At 44.5% G+C, this 25,286-nt stretch overlaps 2 protein-coding genes across 2 annotated transcripts in view; one reads left to right on the top strand and one right to left on the bottom strand.

Moving 5' to 3' along the window:
- TMIGD1 (transmembrane and immunoglobulin domain containing 1) overlaps nt 1-25,286 on the top strand; it is a 532,600-nt gene that overhangs the window by 187,542 nt on the left and 319,772 nt on the right. The gene's annotated exons all lie outside the window — the stretch shown is intronic.
- The window catches only part of CPD (carboxypeptidase D), a 239,753-nt gene that overhangs the window by 27,834 nt on the left and 186,633 nt on the right, over nt 1-25,286 (bottom strand). Inside the window, exons 15-18 of the mRNA XM_082244945.1 lie at nt 15,592-15,741; nt 14,856-14,951; nt 14,702-14,766; nt 3,223-3,354 (exon numbers count right to left, since the gene is read on the bottom strand). Of these exons, the coding sequence (XP_082101071.1) occupies nt 3,223-3,354; nt 14,702-14,766; nt 14,856-14,951; nt 15,592-15,741 (443 nt within the window). The remainder of the gene's footprint in view (nt 1-3,222; nt 3,355-14,701; nt 14,767-14,855; nt 14,952-15,591; nt 15,742-25,286) is intronic.

The raw sequence follows: 25,286 nt of genomic DNA on the forward strand, positions 1-25,286 counted from the left end.
TTTAACTGCAACAGGTTACAGCGCTGTCTTGACAAACAGGAAGTCTTTTGGCTGGCTGCCCAGGAAGAAAGGAGGCGGCTCCGCCCCTCTGCACGCCTTCCGGCGCCTCCCCTAGCTCCACGAGGTGTTTGGATCACCTCAAACATGGCCGCCCCCATGCTGGAGACACGAGGCTACGCCAAAATGGCGGCTCGTGCGATCCAGCAAAAAAAATGGCGGCGGCCTGTACTGAATAGCGGTGTGCTGCAGGGCACACAACACTCTCTCTGCATGGGGATTTGGCGTGGTTGGCGGTACCGGCCCTGGCGGACCGCATGGCCATTCGGGAGGCCTGCTAATAGCTGGAGATCTGATTAGGAAGGCAGTCTACATGTCCGTGGCTTCTGACTGGTAGGTAGCTTATTCTTATCACCGTAAGATTCCCAGAATGCCACAGATTATAATCTTTTTACATGTATACAATTAGATTGTTAGCTCCCAAACCAAGCCTCCTGGCTTTTTGCACATAAAATCACACTCAAAGTAGGAGGATCTGTGTCATTTATAGGATAGAGAGGGACTCTATCTTACCATACAGAGAGGGGCCCGCGTTCACCACAAGACCCGTCAGGGGAAAAGGGGGAACATACCGGGAGGGCTGTCGACCGATATGGACGCCGTGACTCATGGTCTTTGGCGTTTCAGCGAGACGTTTAACTCGCGGGGTCAGTCCTTTAATGGGACTTTGTCGCGGCCGACCCAGCGCGGAGCTATGGCCTGCACGCGCTCGTAGGCTGAACTGGGGTGACCACCGGATCTCAACATCCAGCCCGTCGCCCAGTTCAGCTTTCTTGCTTGAAGATCTCATAGGAACACTGGAGAAAAAAAGCTGTCTAAAAAATCCTTTAAGAAAAAAATCTTGCCAGGACCTAAGATCCCAGCAAGGTATCTAGGTCCTTACTCCTAACTAGACAGAAAATAACTGATTTGCTGAGGCAGAGAGAGAGAGGATATACCCTCTGGGACTGCCCCTAGGGTGTGGCCAGAGCTTTTTAATTTCCTGTCTAGTCCTGCTCCTGTGGAGGCAACATAACCCGAAGGTGGTGTATCACCGAGGACTACGTCTGTCAATGAGCGCTAGAGAAACTAGCTCTAGGCTTATCTGACCAAGGTTGCTTGGAACCTCCCGGGGAAGATTTGAAAGATCTTTTTCCCTTATTCGCCATCCCAGAAGCACAAAATCATTTTCTATGTGCGGAGAAGGAGGGCCCCCATCTGCGACGAGGTTCTTTCCCTTTCCTAGACTATGGCAGGAAGGTACTCTTCCCCCCATGATACCCTTAATGATGTCAACCAGGGTAGCCCCAAAAAGGTGATCGCCTTGAAAGGGCAGATCAATGAAAGCTTTCTTAGAGGCTTGGTCTGCGGACCAATTCTTAAGCCACAGCACGCGCCTAATCACCACGCTGAAACAGAAAGTTTGGACAGCACAGGAGCTGTATCCAAAGCTGCATCACAAATAAACTGCAGCCCATTGACCAACTGGCCTGCTAAATCAACATAAGCAGCGGGGACCTGCTCACCCCTCAGGCTCTGGCACAAAAGCTTGGCTCATTTAGCTAGGGTCTAACACAGTGGCGGCTGGTGCTCAAAATTTGGGGGGGGGGGGGGGCACAAACAGAAAAATGTAATAGGCATTGTTTTGCGGAAAAAAATGCGGTAAAAAATAGCGTGACTTTGAGGTCACACAAGTGTGAAAGGGGCCTTCAGTAATCAAGGTACAGTGTGCCCCATTAATGCAGAGTGACCAGTGAGCAGTGCCCCCATCAATGTAGAGTGACCACAGCGTGCCCCCTTCAATGTAGAGTGACCACAGCGTGTCCTCTTCAATGTAGAGTGACCACAGTGTGCCCCCTTCAATGTAGAGTGACCACAGCGTGCCCCCATCAATGTAGAGTGACCACAGCGTGCCCCCTTCAATGTAGAGTGACCACAGCGTGCCCCCATCAATGTAGAGTGACCACAGCGTGCCCCCTTCAATGTAAAGTGACCACAGCATGCCCCCTTCAATGTAAAGTGACCACAGCGTGCCCCCTTCAATGTAGAGTGACCACGGTGTGCCCCCTTCAATGTAGAGTGACCACAGCGTGCCCCCATCAATGTAGAGTGACCACAGCGTGCCCCCTTCAATGTAGAGTGACCACGGCGTCTCCTTCCGCTCCTGCCTCCTCCTCGGCCAATGGCAAGGGGTTTGCCTTGCGGCCAATCAGGAAGCGCGTATCGGACGCGCTTCCTGATTGGCCAGAAAGGGGAACGGTGTGACAATAGCGAATTTTCATTTGCTATTGTCACACAGTGGGTGGAGTCGGGACACACTGCTCTGCGCCCCGGCTCCACCCTTTGCATCGCCCTATTAGAGCCTCTGGCTCTAATCAGGTGATGAAAAAAAAAATCCCATTGTACTCCATGCGTCCGACGCCCCTGCATGTAGATTAGGGGTCAGACACATGGATGGGGGGGCGGCGCCCCTGCGCCCTCAACACACTAGCCGCCACTGGTCAGACACCAGGGCTGAGGCAAAGATCAACCGCAATGTCGAACCAGCCATAGCAAACATGCTGCGTGCCACAGCCTCAGCTTTCCTGTCAGTCGGGTCCTTAAAGGACAGGGATTCCTCTGCTGGGATCATCTGACTAGACAGATTAAAACGGATTACCTAGAGCAGAGAGGGGGGGGTGTTATATACCAGCTGAGGACAGCCCATGGGCATAGCCAGGTGTTTTTTGTTCTGCCTAGTCCTACTCCTTGAGGAGGCAATATAACCCAGTAGTTATGATTTATGGAGCGCTGTGTCTGTCGATGAACGAAAGATAAAAGGTGTTTATAATTTTTTATTTTTTATATCTATACAAAAATATTTTGCCTTTCATTTCTATTTTAAACAAAATGGGTTGTTTTACAAAGCGATTGTTTACAATCACTTTAAGACTATATAACAAAGGTGTTTTACAAACTCAGCTTTCTGTGTGACCCTAAATGTTCATGTTGGTATAGAAATCTTACCACTGAAGTCTCAAAGAAACGTAAGCTAGCATCAGATACAACTTGTCAGCAACCAACTGAAATGTCAGTTTTGAGGGCAGCTGACGCTTAAGGCCAAATACAATAAGGTAAGGGATATTACATGAATATAAAGACCGCAAAATCAAGATAATGCATTAAGTCCTAGCTCTTAGATCTTACCTCCACTAGCATGGCCAGAAGGGATTTCTTGTTCTCGGTCCAGAGGGACTTCAGCTGCCCAGCAGCAGGAAACCAGCAGCAACTAGTATACACAGTGATTTCTGGGCAGTGACCATGGGTAACACTGAAATCCTGCAACAATACATTTATTAATTGTACATTTTGTCAAACACCTACTCTAACAGGGCTTCTTTAGTGACAAAACAAGCTTTACTGGTGTTCTGTATTACAAAGAAAGACCTACTGCTTGAATGTCTCTACTTCTATTCAAAACATGATCACATTCTCCTTTTTGAATGAGGACATTTTGTGCTTACGTCTTCATCTATGATAAAACCTTTGAGTGCTTTTTACACATCTTGTTAAGATTTGCATAGATGTATTATGTGATCTGTAAACTACGGCAACATGTTTGATGGATTTTTTTATTGGGTTTTATTTGGTACAACAATACATTTTCATGTTTTATATATAATGTGAAAAATTGTGGTACTTCTAAAGTCCTAACTAGATTTCTCTGGAGGGATTTGGTCTATGCAGAACTCCACTTTTGTTGAGAAAAAAACATTCCTGTCAGGGTGACCTACAGTGCCTTAAAAAAATATTCATACCCCTTGAAATTTTCCACATTTTGTCATGTTACTATCAAAAACGTAAATGTATTTTATGTGATAGACCAACACAAAGTGGCACATAATTGTAAAAAAAAAACAGTTGAGTTCTACAAAATTAGAACTACCTGATCCTATGAAAAGGTGGGGGGAGCAGCTCCACTAATATAAACCGTAACAACCACTCAACTCCAAGATCGATGTTGCTCAACCCCTACCTAACTGTTCAAGTATATATAGTATACACAAGAAAGTCTATGACACATATTGGGTCTTAGTACCTTCAAAAAGAGGAGGGAAAATAGAGAGAGAGCAAGTGAGAAAATTAAGATAACGGATGTAAAGCTACCCCCGTTTACATAGAAAAAAATCTGCATTTATTGCAAAAAAACTTTTAAAGACACATCACATGACATGACAAATTAAAAACAAAAAACCCAAGTAACACCCGCTCCTATTCATAAGCTTATTGATTTTCTGATATCACCTCAGAAACTCCATGAGTTGGTCAATCAACATAATGCATTCCTAGATCACAAATATTTTCATAATGGGTGGCCGCCCCTGTAATATATACGAGTATGTATAGGTGAAGAGGAAATCTATCCAGTACTAAGCTACAAAATAATGAATAATCTTGTAATATGGGAAAGAGGCAAATTTATTTCACAAAGTCATTGGTAAGGCAGATACAGTCCTTGTTTGACCGGTGATTTTTCTTTTTAAATCAACTTGTAAAGAAAATAAACTCTGCCATATTTATATGCATGCTTCATTCACAATCTTCTATAATAAACTTGAGAAGGAAAAGTTGTTCCAATTCTGATGACATGGATATACACACTCTAATCATGCTAGTTGATCTATTCCAATGTAGCACAGGAAACAAGTATTAGGCTTTTGTTGCTGATCGGGGGAACCTGTGGTCCAGAGGAGGTGAATGAACATGTAGAAAGTTTCCCAACGGGGATATATGTCTCCTTACCTCTCTCACACAGGTGTACTCCCTTCCAAATCAAACATATCATTTGTTCCTGATCAAGAGGAGGTCACATGTATGCTGGGCGATCCCCCACATTAGTGAAGTCCTACCCTCACATGAATTATAGAGTGAAATTTAGAGGAACTTATCAGTGTATAGTAATCAACCTTCCAGAAGTTTGAGATATAGATGTATTGGCATGTGTTCGGTTGTGTATATCCATATATATATATATATATATATATATAGATATAATCAATCCAAATCCCAAATTACACATCGCACAGGTTCAATTGGGTAAAGAACCAGGCTTCATACAACCATGCAGTCTGCTAGTGGATATTTCCCATCTATATAGGTGCTCATGTAGACAAGTATCTTGTACAGCATTTAGTACTTATCAGGATTTGCGCCATCAGATGTCCTCATCGATCTCCACCATAGTTCAAGCTTTGAAAATCAAAGTAGCCATGGGAACAGGTGGCTGGGCTGGAACTGGGCCGGTTTTGCCAGGTATCCCGGCTGCTTCAGAGGCTGCTACACAGACCTAAGGTACCTTCCTGTTAATATCTTGGGATATTACAAAAATGTGTAGCGCTAAACCCAAAAAAAAAGCAGTTGTCTACTAGTGGAAACCAACACATGCAAAACGCCACTGATTTAGATTTAAAGCCTTCACAGCCTTCCCCTGAATGTGAAGACGCTGTTTTCCTTTCCAGTACCGCTCTGATGTGTTCTATATGCCTGATACTACATCACATGTGAGTTTAACCTTTTTACTAATAAAATAGTGTTTTTTTTAACAGGATTACGCTATGTCCGCACATATGTTTTTGTTTCTTATGGTGATTTGAATGCCTACTCATCGCTCCATGTGCCTGTGGTCTCTTTTGAACAACATTACATACTGGGTGAGGTCTATCCCTTGATTGGGTGATCTGGTAAGAGGCTCATATAATTGCCTTTATTGTGGTGATATTCCACGGGTGTACACCTGTCTTTGCAAGTGCTTTGCATGAGAAGTTTGCCTTTTGTTCTTGGGATCTGCGGTTCTCTTCTTCCCCTGATAGGGGTTATCTGCGAGACACCTTAAATAATAGGTTACTTTGTAGTGCTATTCTTTCATTTCCCTTTCTTTTACCAATACATCTACGGTATTACACTATGAGCTTTTTTCTTTTGCCCAATTTTTTGGTCTTGTGAACAACTTGTGAACATCTACCTCTGAGAACTTTCTTCCCTCATACCAAGGAGAAATTCAGCAAGTGGATCTTATCATTACTATATCAAAAGCGAGCCAAGGTCTGTCCATTACTTTGGTAGACCAATTGCATTTGGTAAGCAGTTATTGTTATCACAAGTTTTTTGAAGTTTCCACAGAAAGATAATACTCATCTCTTCAAATACAGTGTGACTTTCTCATTCACTTTAGCGACTTAAATTTTTTTGTTGCACAAACATACTATTTTTCCTTTATTTTGTCTCCTTTTTTTCTTTTTTTTTTGTGAACACGTTCACTTTACACAATTTTTGGGTGATCACTACTAATTTAACGGTCATTATTTAGTGACTCAAAATCGCAGGGATTATATTTTGTTGCAAAAACACATTTTTTTCCTTTTTTTTTATATTTGGTTTCTTGTGAACACTTTCACTTCACACATTTTTTGGTGATTATTACTAATTGAATTGTAAATTATTATTTTTATAATTGTTTTTTGGGTTTAGTGCTACACATTTTTGTACTATCATCTGGGATTTTCTATAGGTCCGTGTATGCTGCTTTCCTCCTATATCACATAGGATAAATGGATTTTTGTAAAATCTTACCGTAAAATCCTTTTCTCTTAGCTCATTGACAGACGTAGTCCTCGGTGATTCAACACCCTCGGGTTATGCTGCCCTCTGCAGGAGCAGGACTAGACAGGAAAGAAAACGTTCTGGCCACACCCTAGGGGCAGTCCCAGAGGGTATATCCTCTCACTTCCTGCCCTAGCACATCAGTTATGTCACAAAGCAGTGTTTAGAGAATTTAACCCAACCCAACTCAAAAACAGAGGGGCGGGTACTACATCTGTCAATGAGCTAAGAGAAAAGGATTTTACGGTAAGATTTTACAAAAATCCATTTTTCTCTATCGCTCATTGACCTCGGTGATTCAACACCCTCGGGACGTCCCAAAGCAGTACCACAAATGAGGGGTGGGAAATTGGAAATCAAATCCAATCTAGAAGGCCCAACCGGTGCCAACTAGAAGTTTACAATGCTCATCCTCAATGATGAGACTCAACAGAAATCTTTCAACAGAAAAAAACCCCCGAGGTAGACCACCGGTCTCCTCAAATTGCGGCCTGCAAAACCTTGCGGCCAAATGAGGCATCCGCCGATGCCATCACATCAATCTTATAAAATTTTGTAAAGGTATGTACCGACGACCAGGTGGCCGCCTTACATACCTGGACCACTGACGCCTGATGGCGATAGGCCCAGGAAGTACTGAGCGCTCGAGTGAAGTGCGCCCTAACAGGGAACGGAGGATTCCGACCCTTAATAGAATAAGCCTGTACCACCGTCTGACTGATCCATCTAGATATGGTCGCGGCAGACACAGGCAATCCCCTTCAAGGGCTATCCGTGATTACAAAAAGTGAGTCCGTCTTACGAAAACCACTTTAGGAAGGAAGGATGGATTCGGAAGAAGAACCACCTTATCCCTATGAACCACCAGATCTGGGGAACGACAGGATAATGCGGCCAGTTCTGACCCCCTGCGTACAGAAGTAATGGCCACCAAGAAGGCCACCTTCTGGGATAATGTAAGCAAGGGAATCTCCCTAATATCTTCAAAGAGAAGTTTCTGAAGAACCGACCACACTAAATTAAGATCCCAGGCGGTAAGGGTGCGCGTACTGGCGGAGCCAGATGTCGCACCCCCTGGATGAAATTCCGTACCAAGGAATGATTAGCCAAAGGTTTCTAGAAAGAAGATTGCTAACGCCGAAAACCTGCTCAACCCCTTGTTGCAGACAGACCAAAATTCGGGTCACCGAATAGGTATGTGGGGGAAATCCAAGAGATTCACACCACGCAATATAAGACTTCCATGTGCTGGAAGTCGCTTTCCTTGCTTTAACTGGAGGTAAGAATAACTGAAGCTGACACTCCCTTGTCCTTCAGTACCTGGGTCTCAATGGCCAGGCCATTAAGCCAGCGACTGTAAAGCAAGATGGAAGATCGGTCCCTGAGACCGCAAATCCTCCCTGAGAGGAAGTCTCCAAGAAGCGTCCGCGACTAGCCTCACCAAGTCGGCGTACCAGGCTCGACGAGGTCAGTCCGGAATTTCCAGAATAACTGGAATTCCCTCCACCTCTATCCTGTGAAGAAGTTTGCAGTAACTTGAGAGGATGGAAGGCATGCCGTAGCTGATACTGCCCCAACGGGGCGATCAGCGTTTCTGCTGCGTCCACTAGAGGATCGCGGTGCGAGCTACAAACCTCCGCACCTTCCTGTTGAGCCAAGGTGCCAACAGATCCACATCCGGGATGTCCCAATGAAGGGACAGCTAGTGAAAAACCTCTGGATGAAGAGGCCATATGCGATTGGATCCGAATCGGGCTGCTCTAGAGCTGCTCGATCCAGTAAATCAGACAAAATCTGATCGCTCCCAGTTCCGATACCCTTATTGGTAATCTGGATGCTATCGGAAGAAATGACTTCCCCTGGTTGAGCATCGGAGACTTCCTGGTCCGCTCGCTCAACCGGATCCGATTGTCCAGGGAATCGGAATTCTGATTCCATTAAAAAAGAATCTCCTTCAGGAGAATTCGGGTATGAGACTGGGTATACGGTACTGCCTCTAAGAAGGCCACCATCAGTCCCAGCCAATTGACGGACAGCAACATCCGAATCGTTGACTGAACCTTCTGGAGTTTCCCAGCAAGGAGAAACTCTCTTGCCCAGGATGTATCCAACCTTAGGCCCAGATAGTTCAGTGTCCTGGTGGGAACCAGGGATGATCTTTGGGAAAGCGAAGAAAAACGCTGATGTCCTGCGATGATGGGGATATAAAGATAGGCCTCCTAAATGTCTATGGATGCCAGGAAATCCCCCTGATGCAGGGAGGCCACCACTGTACGGATGGACTCTATTTTTTCCCAAGTCCAGATTTGGACACACCTTGCCCTCTTTCCTGGGCATTGTGAACAGGTTCGAATTGAACCCCTGAAACCGTTCAATGTTAGAAGGGAAGAATCGCACCGGTGGAAGTGATCGAAACTCGATCCTGTGACCTCCAGAAACCGGTGAAAACATCCCCCCCACCCCAGAGATGGGTAGGGGCGCATCAGGCTGTATTCTTCAGGCTTAGCTGAGCCGGACTTTTTGGTTAGCCGACCAGCGCCCTTTGAAACCCCTCTAAAGGGGCTTTGGAGGGTTTCGCCTTATCGCCTGCCCTCGCGGAACGAACAACTCTTTATGAGCAGAAAAGGAAGGTCCTCGTTAGTTACGAGGTCCTTTTATCCTAACAGTCTGTGGCAAGACAGCAGGTGGTACTGTCTATCCTATAAAGAGGAATTCCTCAAACGGATAGCACCTAGCCATGCGTTTGGAAATAACAGGGGTTCGTTTCAAAACGACCCCATTTGGGTAAAGGAAAATCCTTCGCCCTTTTGGTAGGCTAACAAGTACCAAAAAGGAATCTCAGTCTCAGCTACCTCTGCCGGTGTAACCTCAAGACTAAAGGTTTCCCGGACAGACACACCTAGTGCATCCACCACTCTTGTGCTATGGCGGAGGCAGAAACGTGCTCCTCGCTGCTGAGGAGATATTACCTGAGACAACAGCCCCCTAAGAGGGACCTGCAACTGCATTGACCAGCTCCGAATCCGTATCTGAAGTATCTGATAAACAATGGGGGTAGGCGGGGGTCGCTTCTTGACCCCCGTCCCTGACAGGCCACCTCCACCCGGGATACCAAAGACTCCAAAACTGCCGATAATGCATTAAAAACAAGTGGGGTACTGGAGGGTCCTGCGGCCACCTTGAGGGGATCAGGTGGGGATACCTATGCGGCAGGGTCAATGATTATACAAGACATTTGCCAGCGACAATAAAAAATGACAAAGTAAAAAACTTTTTTTTTTTTTTTGTGTCCCCCAGTCGCAACAGCGCCCCTCAGTGTTACCTGCTTTTTTGGACACCACAGAGAGAGAGAGAGACCCCAAGGCTCATCCCTGATGCACAGAAGTTTTCATCAGCTTGCTCAGTGCTGTCCTGTTACAGACAGGAAGTTTTTGGCCCTATTTCCTGGGTAAAGGAGGTGGCTCCGCCCCTTAACACGCCTACCGGCGCCTCCCCCTGGCTCCACGAGGTGTTTGAGTCACCTCAAACATGGCCGCCCCCATGCTGGAGACACAAGGCTACACCAAAATGGCGGCCTCGTGCGATCTACCAGACAATGGCGGCGGCCTGCACAGAATAGCGGCATGTCTGCAGAAGGATCTCGGCCTCACAACCCTTCACCCTCATGGTGGTCAGCGTGGTCGGCGGTACCGGACCCTGGCGGGCCGTATGCGGTCCGTGGCCGTCGGGAGGCATCTGCTTAGCTGGAGGAATGATCTGGAATGCAGTATACATGTATAGACATCGACCTGTGGCTTCTGACAGGTAGGATACCTTATACTATCACAGTAAAGTTCTAGTACTGCCACTGACTACAATCATTTTCACATTAATACAATTAGATTGTCAGCTCCCAAACCAAGCCTCCTGGCTTCTTGTACACAAAAATCACACTCAATTAGGGGGATCTGTGACATGTTATAGGATAGAGGGGAACCCATCCTTACCATTACAGAGAGGGGCCCGCGTTCACCACAGGACCCGTCAGGGGGAAAGGGGGAACATACTACTCACCATACCGGAACCAGGCGGGCGCCAACTCCTGACAGTACCCCTCTCCACCGAGGTAGGAGGGCTGTCGACCAATACGGACGCCGTGACTCATGGTCTTTGGCGTTTCAGCGAGACGTTTAACTCGCAGGGTCAGTCCCCGTCCAGTGGGACTATGTCGCGGCCGACCCAGCGCGGAGCTATGGCCTGCATGCCCTCGTAGGCTGAACTGGGGTGACCACTGGATCTCAACATCCAGCCCGTCGCCCAGTTCAGCTTTCTTGCTTGAAGATCTCACAGGAACACTGGAGAAAAAAAGCTGTCTCAAAAATCTTTTCTAAGAAAAAAATCCTGCCAGGACCGAAGATCCCAGCAAGGTATCTAGGTCCTTACTCCTAACTAGACAGAAAAAAACTGATGTGCTAGAGCAGGAAGTGAGAGGATATACCCTCTGGGACTGCCCCTAGGGTATGGCCAGAACGTTTTCTTTCCTGTCTAGTCCTGCTCCTGCAGAGGGCAGCATAACCCGAGGGTGTTGAATCACCAAGGACTACGTCTGTCAATGAGCGATAGAGAAATTCCTTTTATGATTTATAGTCATTTGTTTTTTCACATTCATTGAGTAACAATATTTTTTAGCGCAGAAAATCACTTTTCCTTTTCAATATCTTGGGATATACCCTGCAAAATGGCCGAAATGGACACCATTGCGCATGCACGGTGCATCATGATGTCACGGCACCGCCTGCGTTAATGTGCGCATCGCCGTGACGTCATCCAGATCTATCATCTCTCTTTCCAGGCAGCAAAAGCACAGATAAAAAACATCCATCCGGGGAGCCGTAATTGCAGAGTTCCCCACTAGATAACAATAGAAATGTATTAATCCCATTACAATTGTTCTGCACTGTCTAAGTGTAACCTGGTTTGCATTCACTAAACATAATATCGATGAAATACTGTCAATATGTGAACAGGAGACCACATATCACCCAAAAAGATAACCTAGTATCCTATTCATATACCTCTCATCGCTCTCTGCATTAATCATTGTTCTTGTCCACATCGCTGAAGGGAAAAAATAAAAAAGGGAGGAAAAAATCTTTTTTAAGGCAAAAAGGAAGTAAAACTCAAGCGGACATTAAGGCCTTGGATGTTTAGTTGCCTCCGATTCCCAAATCCACCTCGCTTCACATTGTAAGACAAGGCAGTCATAGTCACCTCCTGTATATCGCTATGTACCAGCAGATCCCTTAGTGAATTGGCTTTTCTATACACAATTCTTGGAGAGCTAGGAATGAATTTACCTTCTGTTGAATCACTGGTCAGCAAGGACCAATGTCTCTAACATAATTATAAAGTGGAAGGAAAATGATAAATGGTTTTCCGAATTTTTTTTACAAAATAATATCTGAAAAGTGTGGTGTGCATTGGTATTCAGCCCCCTTTACGCTGATACCCCTAACTAAAATCTAGTGGAACCAACTGCCTTCAGAAGTCACCTAATTAGTAAATAGAGTCCACCTATGTACCTGTAATTTAATCTCAGCATAAATTCCACTGTTCTGTGAAGCCCTCAGAGGTTGGTTAGAGAACCTTTGTGAACAAACAGACCAAGGAAGACCAAGGAACATGCCAGACAGCACAGGGATAAAGTGTTTAAGAAGATTAAAGCAGGGTTAGGTTTAAAAAAAAAAAAATATCTCACTCTTTGAACATCGCACAGAGCACTGTTCAATCCATCATCTGAAAATGAAAAGATTATAGCAGAACAGCAAATCTATCAAGACATGGCCGTCCACCTAAACAGAAAGGCCAGGCAAGAAGAGCAATAATCAGAGAAGCAGCCAAGAGGCCCATGGTAACTCTGGAGGAGCCGAAGAAATCCACAGGTCAGGTGGGAGAATCTGTCCACAGGATAACTATTAGTCGGGCACTCCATAAATCTGGCCTTTATGGAAGAGTGGCAAGAAGAAAGCCATAATAAGTCCCGTTTGCAGTTTGCGAGAAGCCATGTGGGGGACACAGCAAACATGTGGAAGAAGGTGTTCTGCTCAGATAAGACCAAAAATGAATGTTTTGGCCTAAAAGCAAAACGCTATGTGTGGCGGAAAACTAACACTGCACATTGCCCTGAACACACCATCTCCACTGTGAAACATGGTGGTGGCAGCATCATGATGTGGGGATGCTTTTCTTCAGCAGGGACAGGGAAGCTGGTCAGAGTTGATGGGAAGATGGATGGAGCCAAATACAGGGCAATCTTAATAAAAAACCCGAGAGTCTGCAAAAGACTTGAAACTGGGGCAGAGGTTCACCTTCCAACAGGACAATACCTTAAACATACAGCCAGAGCTACAATAGAATGGTTTAGATCAAAGCATATTCATGTGTTAGAATGACCCAGTCAAAGTCCAGACCTAAATCCAAATGAGAATCTGTGGCAAGTTTTGAAAATTACTGTTCACAGACAGAGCAATCTGACAGAGCTTGAGCTATTTTGCAAAGGAGAATGGGCAAACATTTCACTTTCTAGATGTGCAAAGCTTGTAGAGACATACCCAAAAAGACTTTCAGCTTTAATTGCAGCGAAAGGTAGATCTAGAAAGTATTGACAGGGGCTAAATACAAATGCACGCCACACTTTTCAGATATTTGTTAAAATATTTGAAAATCATTTATCATTTTTCTTCCACTTCACAATTATGTGCCACTTTTTGTTGGTCTATCACAGTAATGGTGAACCTTGGCACCCCAGATGTTTTGGAACTACATTTCCCACGATGCTCTTTGCAGTGTAGTTGAGCATCATGGGAAATGTAGTTCCAGAACATCTGGGGTGCCAAGGTTCCCCATCACTGGTCTATCACATAAAATCCCAATAGAATACATTTACGTTTTTGGTTGTAACATGACAAAATGTGGAAAATTTCAAGGCGTATGCATAATTTTTCAAGGCACCATATATACATTGCAAGGATTTTAACAAACTTTATTGCAAATTCCAAACTTTTGTTATACTGAAAAAATAGCTATTTGTTTGTCTGTGTCCATCTGCAAAAATTAATGTGAATGGGAATGTTTTTTTAATTATCAATCAGCTGCTGCATTTTGCCGCGTGTAAACAACTGTGACAAATCTGGCCTAATGCACAGTCAAAAATGTGCAAACCACAATGGGCCAATATGCCCTATTAGCTACTTTGCCTAACAGAGGAAAGAGAGAAACAAAATTTACAGGCCAGGTATGGTTCCTAAGGTACACGTTAAAAGAGTCACTATTTCGGAAATTGCTAGATAAGTGTAGAAGTAGTAAGATGTTAGATATTGGATGGCTAAAAAACAAAACACTTCTCTAGAGAATAGGTCCAGCAAAAAGCTGGAGTCTTACATAGTGGCTGGGGATTATATGGACGGCACTCTAGAAGTTTTTTGTGTCCAATTACCTTAAGGTATCCTGAATACAACCCATGTTCTATGCATGCAAGTCCTGCAGTGTACAATTAAGATGTAAGTGCCGGTTCACACTTCCGCATGTGCATCGATCGCATGTAATATCGGAGCGCACTGCTCCTTCATTACATGCGATCAGATGTGCAGTGCGAATTCAGCCATACACTTTGTATGGCTAAATTCGCACTGCACCCGCACAAAAGTCGCACATGAGGCATTTTTTCAGCCGCATCAGGATCGGATCGCACAGTGGTTCACACTTGTGCGATCCGATACTGTGCGAACTGTCAGATCGCAGTGCGATATGCGATCAAACTGGGGGTGTCGTTAACATTTCATTGACACCCCCAGCATATCGCATATGGCAGTGTGAACTGCCAGATGTGCATTTGCGATGCGGGAACAGGCTGCAAATTCGCAGCCTTCCCCCATCGCACAAGTGTGACCCGGCACTTAAACTCCTTGATACATATGTAGGGAATGACTCATAATTCTTGCCAATATAACTAATTCAGAGCTTGCTGGACATCTTTATGGTGTGTTACCTTCATGCTGCCTTGATGTCCCCTCCATTCTGCTCCGCTGATCACTCCTCCAGGGATATTCTCATCTACCCAGGGAAATCAACATCAACCATAAATATTAACATCACCTAACTAATTTTTGGTAAACACCAAAAATATCATGTCGAATACCAACCTGACTTGTTTGGACATCCTGGGTGTCCCAGATGTATTGTAGGATGGTTATTTGCATACACAGAAGCCAAATGTTTCAGAGTGTCCTTGTTCTCTACTGTTATAAAAAATACATGCACAACATTATACATTAATTCTGTTTATAAATAATAAAAAGACAACCAAAAAAATATAAATTTTAACACCTAGAAGAATTCGTCACTCATTTTTATAACCGTGTACAAATGTTTAGACTACAGCCCTGACAATTTACAAGGAAGATAGATTTGTAAAAGATTCACCAAACCAACCTACATCTGACGAGAAAAAATAAAAACTATGTCCAATTTTAGGGCTTTTTACTCTATGTGCGGTGACCTGAGCTGGACAAACACAAGTCACCACTACGGCACAATTGTTCACACTGGAGTCAAGTGCGGTGCATACAAAATGCAGCATGGATTTTTGGTAGCGTACTGGATGACAATGCATGTCACTGCAGTGCAACGCAACACACTGCTGTGCAAAGACATGAATGCAGTGTACCTATACATAAAGCTCCCTGCCAGAGCTCACACTGACAGCTTTTTAACATTTTTTTTTTTTGCGTTTTACCATGTGTTCTAGTGTGAATCGGGCCTTAAGAAAAAAAAAAAAAAAAAAAAACAGAACAGAGTTGACAAAAGATGAACATGTGTTCGCTACATGCAAATGTTGCACAAGGTGGCGACATACTGATTAAGTGTTACTATGCTCACCGGTGTGTACTGGGTTATCATAAGGATATGTAACAAGCAGAGAGCCACCATCCAAAACGACAGAAAGGGTAAAATCTTGTTTCAAGATTAAACCATCAATAATAACATTGGTCTCTTTTTCCCTCTCACCAACAGGACCAGAGGAGTTACCTAGGAAAAAAAGAAATAATTAAAATGCTCATCCTATACAGGGATCAAGTTTTACAACAAAACACAAACAACTGCAGTCCACAGAACTTCGTATTTAAACAACAAAATGTAAACCCTCTTCTTTTAACACGCAACAGCAACTAAACGCTATTTATCTGTTGCTTAAAGTATAATTTACCACTTCTGGACCGAGCCCATTTCTAACACATGTTGTTTACAAGTTAAAATCTGTATTTTTAAGTAGACTTAGAACACCCAAACATTATATATATTTTTTTAGCAAAGACTCAGGAAAATAAAATAGTGGTCGTTGCAATTTTATTTTGTCATGCGGTGTTTGCAAAGCGGTCTTTCAAACGCCATTTTTTGGGGAAACAATAAATTTCACTGCATTTAAAAAAAACTAAACAGTAAAGTTAGCCCATTTACTTTGTTTATTGTGAAAGATGATGTCATGCCGAGTAAATATATACCTAACATGTTACGGTTTAAAATTGCACACACCCGTGGAATGGCGACAAACTACGGTACATAAAAATCTCCATAGTCAATACTTTAAAAAATTGTAACGGTTACCAGTTTAGAGTTACAGAGGAGCTCTTTTTTTTTAGAATTACTGTTCTCGCGATTGCGGCGATACCTCACGTGTGGTTTGAACAGCACTTTTATTTGCGGGCGTGACTTATGTATGCGTCTTCTTTTGTGCGCAAGCTCACAGCGACGTGGACACTTTAACATTTTTTTCCTATTTATTTTATCTCATTTTTTAATTTTAGCACAGTTTAATAAAAAAAAAATCTGATTACTTCTATTGCTGTCACAAGCAATGTAAACATCCCTTGTGACAGTAATAGGCAGCGACAAGTACTCTTTATGGAGGGATCCCGAGCCGCATCAGCGGTTATAACCTGAAAGCCAACCGATGGCTCTAAGAAATGGTACCGGGATGATGCCTCTAGCTGCAGGCATCACCCCGGTACAACCACTTCTCTGAGCAGACGTAGGGCATAGGGCTACATCGATTCGCAGGAAGTTGTTAAACAGGACAAATAGAAACGGGGAATTTCCTTAACAGAGGCACAGACAGCAATACAAACTGAGAGGGGGTCTAATCCCTCTCCACTCTAAAAAAAAGTTTTGCCTTTAGTTATAGTTTATTTTCGCCTAAAACCAATGATCATTACGCTGTACCCTCTCACTCTTAGACCTCTCTGCTACTTTTGATAATTGACCATACGCTTCTCCTCAAAAAAAAAAAAAAAAAAAACTCCACTCCCTTTACCTCCATGACTCAGCCTAATGCTGGTTCTCTTCTTATCTATCTTAGCAGAACATTCAGTGTCATTCAAGAATTTATAAGAAAAACATACAGTGATGACATAGAAAACTTACCGTTAGTGTACTGGTAACGGCCTTTCTCTTAAATCCTTCCAGGACGGCCTACATTTGAGAGATTGTGGCTCCGCCTCACAGGAAACACAACTAATTTGCAGCTGTTTAAAAGGGTCCCACCCATCCTTAGCTTCAGTAATAGAAAAGTAGTTTCCAACCGAACTTTAAGGAATATAGTTATTTAAACAGCTACACATATATACATATACATTTATATATACATATTCTTTAGAACTCACCACCACATTGGGCGGGAAGTAGGCCGGTCGTCCTGGAAGGATTTAAGAGAAAGGCCGTTACCAGTACACTAACGGTAAGTTTTCTCCTTTCATCCTTCCAGGACGGCCTACATTTGAGAGGATGATAAAGGAATCCATACTGGCCTACCTTAGGGCGGGACCACTGCCTGTAAAACCTTTCTGCCAAAGGCAAGGTCTTGTTGCGACAGTACTTCCACACGATAGTGCTTTAGGAAGGTATCTTGACTGGATCAGGTGGCAGCATGGCGGATCTGCTCCCAGGATGCTCCGGCTTTTTCGGCCCAGGAAGTTGCCATGCCCCTTGTGGAATGTGCCTTTAGAGTTGTTGGTGTGGGGGTACCTGACACCTTATATGACAAACTAATGGCTTGTTTAATCCACCTAGAGATTGAGGGTTTTGATGTTTGTAAACCCTTCCTTGGTCCAGAATGTAGAACCAACAAGTGACTAGATTTTCTAAAGCCCTTGGTTCTTTCTAGATATGCTAGAAGACATCTTCTTACATCTAAGCAATGGAATTTCTCTTCTTTTGCACACTTAGGTTTCTCACAGAAGCATGGGAGAACCATCTCTTGATTCCTATGAAAAGATGACACCACCTTGGGCAGGTACAGTGGATCTGGTTTAAGAATCACCCTGTCTTGGAGAATTCTCATAAAGGGTTCTTTTATGGATAAGCTTTGCAAATCTCCTACTCTCCTGGCTGTGGTGATTGCTAACAAAAAAGTTAACTTAATAGACAAAATGTTTAAACTAATTTTGTTTAAGGGTTCAAATGCTTCACTAGATAGTGCCTCTAGTACTAGCGTTAAGTTCCAGGCTGGAACAATAGTTCTGTTAATTGGAGATACCCTTCTCCGAGCCAACAGAAATCTTTTAATTAAAGGTTCTTGGGCTAACCTTTTGTCTAAAAAAACAGAAAGTGCCGCTATCTGTACTTTAAGGGTGTTCACCGCAACCCCCTTATCTACCCCATCCTGTAAAAAATCCAGGATCCTTGGGGTTGAGGCAGAGGAATCCTTCTTCTGACTCTGCCAAGTACAAAATGTCTTCCAGATTTTGGAATACATTTTTCTAGTTACTGGCTTTCTACTTGAAAGGAGGGTCTCAATGACTCTGTCTGAGCATCCTTTTTCTTTTAATATTTGGCGTTCACTATCCAGACTGTTAATTGAAAAAACTGCGGTCTGTGGTAAATCAGAGGTCCTTGTAATGACAGGTCTGGAATTTCTGGTAGTTTCCAAGGTACTGTCACTGATAGAGACACCAGGGTTGCAAATCACGTTCTTTTTGGCTACCCAGGTTTGACTGGAACATGTAGGTAAGCATCTCTTCAATCCAACATTGTCATAAAGACATTTTGGTACAGATTTTATCTGACCGTATAAAAGTTCTCCCTGGAGAACTTTTGTTCTATTTTTGAGGGATAGGTCACTATTATCTTCGATACCAGTTGTGAGACAAACTCCAATTGGTACCCCTCCCGATGAAGAAAGTAGGGACTGGCAGAGATGTTTTCCCATTGGGAAGCAAAATGGGTCAGTCTGCCCCCTACTCTGACGCTGGCGTCAGTTAGATTCTTTGGTCCAGGTTTAAGGAACAACAATTTGTCCCCTTGTTTCCCTTTACCAGGACCACCTTTCTTGGCCCTAAACGGCCTTTTTTGATTCTTGCCTTGGAAGTTCCGAAAGGAATATCTTCCTGATTTGTCCTTTTTCTTAGTGGGAAACTTTTTCCCTTTTTCTGCAGATCTGGACAAGGTATCATCTAGTCCTGAACCGAACAGTAATGAACCTTCAAAGGGTAGAGCACAGAGTCTTACTTTGGAGTTTACATCACCTTCCCAAGCTTTGACCCAGAGCGCCCTTCTGGCAGAATTTATTAATGCTGCTGTTTTAGCAAATGCTACTAATGACTCCACAGCTGCGTCTGCTAGGTAGGATGTAGCTTTACTAATCATGGCCAGGGAATCTATCAGGTCTTGTGATCCTGCCATATTGCGGACCCATTTTGAAAGTTCCCTGAGCCAAAAGTCTGTATTCCTGGCCATACAGGTATCAGCTAAGGCTATAGTTGTATTATATGCATTAGAATCCCAGGCTTTACTTAATACGGATTCAATCCTGCGATCCATAGGATCTGTAATATGCCCGGCATTTTCAAAGGATAAATCTGTTTCTTTTGATAATTGTGCCAGGGGAGCATCAAGTTTAGGATTTTTTGTGAATACTTCCAATTCTTGAGGCTCAACGGGAAACCTTCTTTTCCAGTTTTTTGGTGTGGATAAGGCATGTGTAGGCAATTTCCATTCTTGGTGTATTATGTCTTTTAATGACTGGTGAATGGGAATGGTTCTGTACTGGGCTTTCCCCAAGCCTTTGTACACCTTGTCTTTGCAGGAAGACTCCTTTGTAGGGGTAGGGATTCCTTCAGTGTCATGTATCACTTTAAGAAGACCCTGCATATATTCCAAGGAAAAAAGATTTTTGTCTTTTTCCCTTTCACTGTCACTTTCTGAGTCCTTATCTGAACTGGAAGGATCTCTTAAATAACTAGAACCTTCTTCTGGATCCTCTTGTTCCCTAACTTGAGTTGAGGGAATGGATAGAGAATCTGCCCAGAGGGATGGGGGTCCCTTTGACCACCCACAGTCTTGGGAGGAAACATTATCTTTCGATACTTCCTCTGCTGGGATTTGAGGGGTAGCTGCTGTAGCCTTAAATGACTGAATAGTAGCTGCCATTTCCTCCTTCATAGATTTAAGGAAATCTTTCATTAGGTCCTGCCCCGCTAACTTATTAATACAAGTAGTGCATAAGGGCTTTGTGTAAGACTTAGACAATCTAACCCCGCATTCCCCACATTTTTTAGCTGAGGATAGGGGTCTGGCAGGGGCTTCCTGTGCCGGTGGCGTACCTGTGTAAACACATGAAGACAAGAAAAAAGGACACCATGAAGCGACATAATAGCCCTCTTGTCCACCACTACGGCTAACATGAAGGAAGAAATGGCACGGAATACCTGTCACTCAATAGACAGCAGTCGGCCGCCATCGGTATCACTTACCCGTTCCTGTCGCCACCTGCGTTGCCGCTTTCTCCCCTGTAAGGATTGCGGCCGCTTGTGTCTCTTTCTGTGGCTTCCGCCCTCTCGGAGTCGGAGAGTCAGCCATGGTTGTACTGAGCTCACACAGACCCGGTGTCTCCTCCACGCTGGGTCTCTTCCGGGAATCAGCCGCTCCGCCCCTTCCGCCGGAACTTCCTGTCTCCATAGCGAGGCTTGGGGCTCACCGCTGGCGGGAAATTCGAAAATCCTTACCGCCCAACGAAGCGAATGGAGGAGACTTCCTGCAGAGACAAGCAGGACTTCAGGTATGAGGGACCTTCACCATAAGGCAAACCGCACTACCTGGTATGTTTGGCGACCTGAAAGTTCCTTTTCCAAGGACACAGCTAGGGAGGAACCAGCTATTAGGCCGACCAAAGCTGCCTTCCAGGGGGACCTTTTTGGCCAGCTATTTGCCTCAGGTTAGTAAAAAAACAAACGTTCCGATGTGAGGTTGGAAACACAACTGAACTGAAGCTAAGGATGGGTGGGACCCTTTTAAACAGCTGCAAATTAGTTGTGTTTCCTGTGAGGCGGAGCCACAATCTCTCAAATGTAGGCCGTCCTGGAAGGATGAAAGGAGAAAATATCTTCTCTCAGATGGCAAGAGGTCAGTCACCCAAGAACAAGGTCATAAAAACTACTACGAACTTGAATACCAGCTGAGTTCTTAACCTATGCCCAAAAGATTTTACGGTTTTATATGTAAGTGCACAGAATCAAAAAAAAATCTTTAACCACTTAAGCCCCGGAGGATTTGGCTGCTAAAAGACCAGACCCCTTTTTTCAACTTGGCACTTCGTGACTTTAACTGATAATTGCGCGGTCATGCAATGCTGTACCTAAACAAAATTTACGTCCTTTTTTTCCCACAAACAGAACTTTCTTTTGGTGGTATTTGATCACCTCTGCGCTTTTTATTTTTTGCGATATTAATAAAAAAAGTTAAAAAAATTTTGCAAAAAAATGACATTTTCAAGTTTGTCTTTTAAAAAATATCCAATATACTCAATTTGTCATTTTTTTGGGCCAAAATATATTTAGCTACATGTCTTTGACAAAAAAAAAATCAATGAGCGTATTTTTATTGGTTTGCGCAAAAGTTATAGCGTCTACAAACTATGGTGTAAATACTGAAATTTACGAAGCTTTAATTTCTGACTGCCTATCTCATTTCATGAAGTGCTAAAATGGCGGGGCAGTACAAAACCCCCCCAAACTACCATTTTTTGGAAAGTAGACATCCTAAGGAATGTTCTGAGAGGCATGTTAAGCTCATTGAATATTTTATTTTTTTGTCACAGGTGTTTGAAAAATGACTAAAAAAAATTTTTTTTTTTTTTTTTTTTTTTACACAAAGTTGTCATTGAAATGATATATTGCTCACACATGCCATGGTTATATGTGTAATTACACCCCAAAATATATTCTGCTGCTTCTCCTGAGTACAGGGATACCACATATGTGGGACTTTTTGGGAGCGTAGCTGTGTACGGGAGCCCGAAAACAAATCACCACCATCAGAATTTCAAAGGGCGTACATTTTTCATTGCATTTTCTCACTACCTATAACGGTTTAGGAGGCCCTGAAATGTCAAGATACCACAAAACCCCCCAAATGACCCCATTTTGGAAAGTAGACACCCCAAGCTGTTTGCTGAGAGGCATGGTGAGTCCATGGAATATTTTATATTTTGCCACAAGTTTTGGGAAAAATCGGATTTTTGTAAGATCTTACCGTAAAATCCTTTTCTCTTAGCTCATTGACAGACGTAGTCTTCTTGATTCACAAGAACTGGGTTATGTTGTCTCTGCAGGAGCAGGACTAGGCAGAAAGAAAAAACGTTCTGGCTCCACCTTAGGGGCAGTCCCTGAGGGTATATCCTCCCTCTCTCTGCTACAAGGCATCAGTTCTGTCACAAAGCAGAGAATTTAACCCAACCCAACTCAATGATAGAGGGGCGGGTACTACGTCTGTCAATGAGCTAAGAGAAAAGGATTTTATGGTAAGATCTTACAAAAATCCGATTTTCTCTGTCGCTCATTGACAGACGTAGTCTTCTTGATTCACAAGAACTGGGACATCCAGAAGCAGTGCCACAAATGAGGGGTGGGATTGACCGAAATCAAAATCCAATCTAGAAGGCCCAACCGGTGCCAAACTAGAAGTTTTAAAGGCTCATTATAAACAAATGAAAATTTCCAACGGAAAAAAACCCTCGAGGCAGACCACTGGTCTCCTCAAATGGCGGCCTGCAAAACCTTGCGGCCAAACGAGGCATCAGACGATGCCATTACATCAACTTTATAATGTTTTGTAAAGGTATGCACCGACGACCAGGTAGCCGCCTTGCACACCTGGACCACTGACGCCTGATGGCGAAAGGCCCATGACGCACTAAGTGCCCGAGTGGAGTGCGCCTTAACAGGGAACGGGGGCTCCCGACCCTTAATAGAATAAGCCTGTACCACCGTCTGTCTGATCCATTTGGAAATAGTCGCGGCAGATGCAGGCAACCCCTTTTTGGGTCCATCCGGGATCACAAAAAGTGAATCCGTCTTGCGAAACGAGTCTGTCGTTTTCAAGTATACCCTGATCGCCCGGACCACATCCAAGGAGTGTAAAGCAAATTCCCGAGGATGACTGGGCTTAGGACACAGGGAAGGTAATACAATTTCTTCATTCAGATGAAATTCTGAAACCACTTTTGGTAGGAAGGATGGATTCGGACGAAGAACCACCTTATCTCTATGAACCACCAGATATGGGGAACGACAAGATAAAGCGGCCAGTTCTGACACCCTGCGTGCAGAAGTGATAGCCACCAAGAAGGCCACCTTCTGGGACAACGTAGGTAGAGGAATCTCCCTAATATCTTCAAAGGGAGGTTTCTGAAGAACCGACAATACTAAATTAAGATCCCAGGGTGGTAACGGCGCGCGCACTGGCGGAGCCAGATGTCGCACCCCCTGGATGAAATTCCGCACCAAGGAATGAGTAGCCAAAGTCTTCTGAAAGAAGATAGCTAATGCTGAGACCTGACCCTTGATAGTGCTCAAGGCCAGTTTCTGCTCAGCCCCTTGTTGCAGAAAAGCTAATATTCGACTAACCGAATAAGATCGTGGGTGGAACCCCAGAGGTTCACACCATGCAATGTAGGACTTCCATGTACGATGATAAATCTTTCTGGAAGTCGCTTTCCTTGCTTTAACTAGAGTAGGAATAACTGAAGCTGACAATCCCTTGTCCTTCAGCACCTGGGTCTCAATAGCCAGGCCGTTAAAGCCAGCGATCGTAAAGCAGGATGGAAGATCGGTCCCTGAGACAGTAGGTCCTCCCTGAGAGGAAGTCTCCACGGGACATCCGCCACCAGTCTGACCACGTCGGCGTACCAAGCTCGGCGAGGCCAGTCCGGAGCTACCAGGATTACTGGAATTCCTTCCTCCTCTATCCTGCGAAGAAGTCTTGGCAGTAACCCGAGAGGAGGGAAGGCATACATTAGCTGGTATTGCCCCCACGGGGCGATCAGTGCGTCTGCGGTCTCTGTACTTTCCTGTTGAATCGTGATGCCAACAGATCCACATCCGGGGTGCCCCACCGTAGGCACAACTGGTGGAAAACTTCTGGATGGAGGGACCATTCCCCCTGATCCAGAGTCTGACGGCTGAGATAATCTGCCTGCCAATTCTCCACCCCCGGAATGAACACCGCAGAGATAGCTGGAACAAATCGTTCCGCCCAGCGAAGAATGCAAGCCACTTCTTTGGCCGCTCGGACACTCTTGGTGCCCCCCTGGTGATTGACATAAGCCACGGCCGTGGCGTTGTCCGACTGGATCCGAACCGGGCTGCCCTGGAGCTGCTCGGTCCAGTGAATCAGACAAAGTCTGATCGCTCTCAGTTCCAATACATTTATCGGCAACCTGGATTCTTCCAGGGACCAAAGTCCCTGGACAGATAACTGACCGAGAATTCCTCCCCATCCGGATAGACTGGCATCCGTGGTCACTATCGTCCAATATATTGGCAGAAATGACTTTCCCTGGCTGAGCATCGGAGACCGAAGCCACCAGACCAGAGACTCTCTGGTCTGTTTGCTCAATCGGATCCGATTGTCCAGGGATTCCGGATTCCGATTCCATCCGAGAAGAATCTCTTGCTGAAGAATTCGGGTATGGGACTGGGCAAATGGGACTGCTTCGAAGGAAGCCACCATCAACCCCAGAACCCTCATGCAAGTTCGAAGAGAAGACCAGCTGTTGGATAGTAACAACTGGACTGCTGATTGAATCTTCCGGAGTTTCCCTACCGGAAGGAAAACTCTTGACCTGACTGTGTCTAGAATTAGACCCAGATATTCGAGCCTCTGGGTGGGAACCAGAAATGACTTTTGCTGGTTCACCAGCCACCCAAATTCCTGTAAAGAAATTATAGTAATTTCTATGTTTTGTAGCAGGGTCTGAGGAGACTCTGCATGAAGCAGGAGATCGTCTAGGTAACCTTGAATCGATATGCCTCTTTGGCGCAGTAGTGCCAACATTGGGGCCAACACCTTCGTGAAGACCCGAGGAGCCGTGGCGAGACCGAAAGGTAACGCCACAAACTGATAGTGGTTCTCTTCTACGGAAAAGCGTAGAAACCGCTGATGTCCTGCGAAAATGGGAATGTGAAGATAGGCGTCCTTGATGTCTATGGACGCTAGGACATCCCCTGGATGCAGGAAGGCTGCTACTGTGCGAATGGATTCCATCTTGAATTTCCTTATGTTGAGAAAGGAATTGAGTGCCC

The sequence above is a fragment of the Pelophylax lessonae genome (assembly GCF_965119305.1).
Source record: "Pelophylax lessonae genome assembly, chromosome: 2".
NCBI lineage: Eukaryota > Metazoa > Chordata > Amphibia > Anura > Ranidae > Pelophylax > Pelophylax lessonae.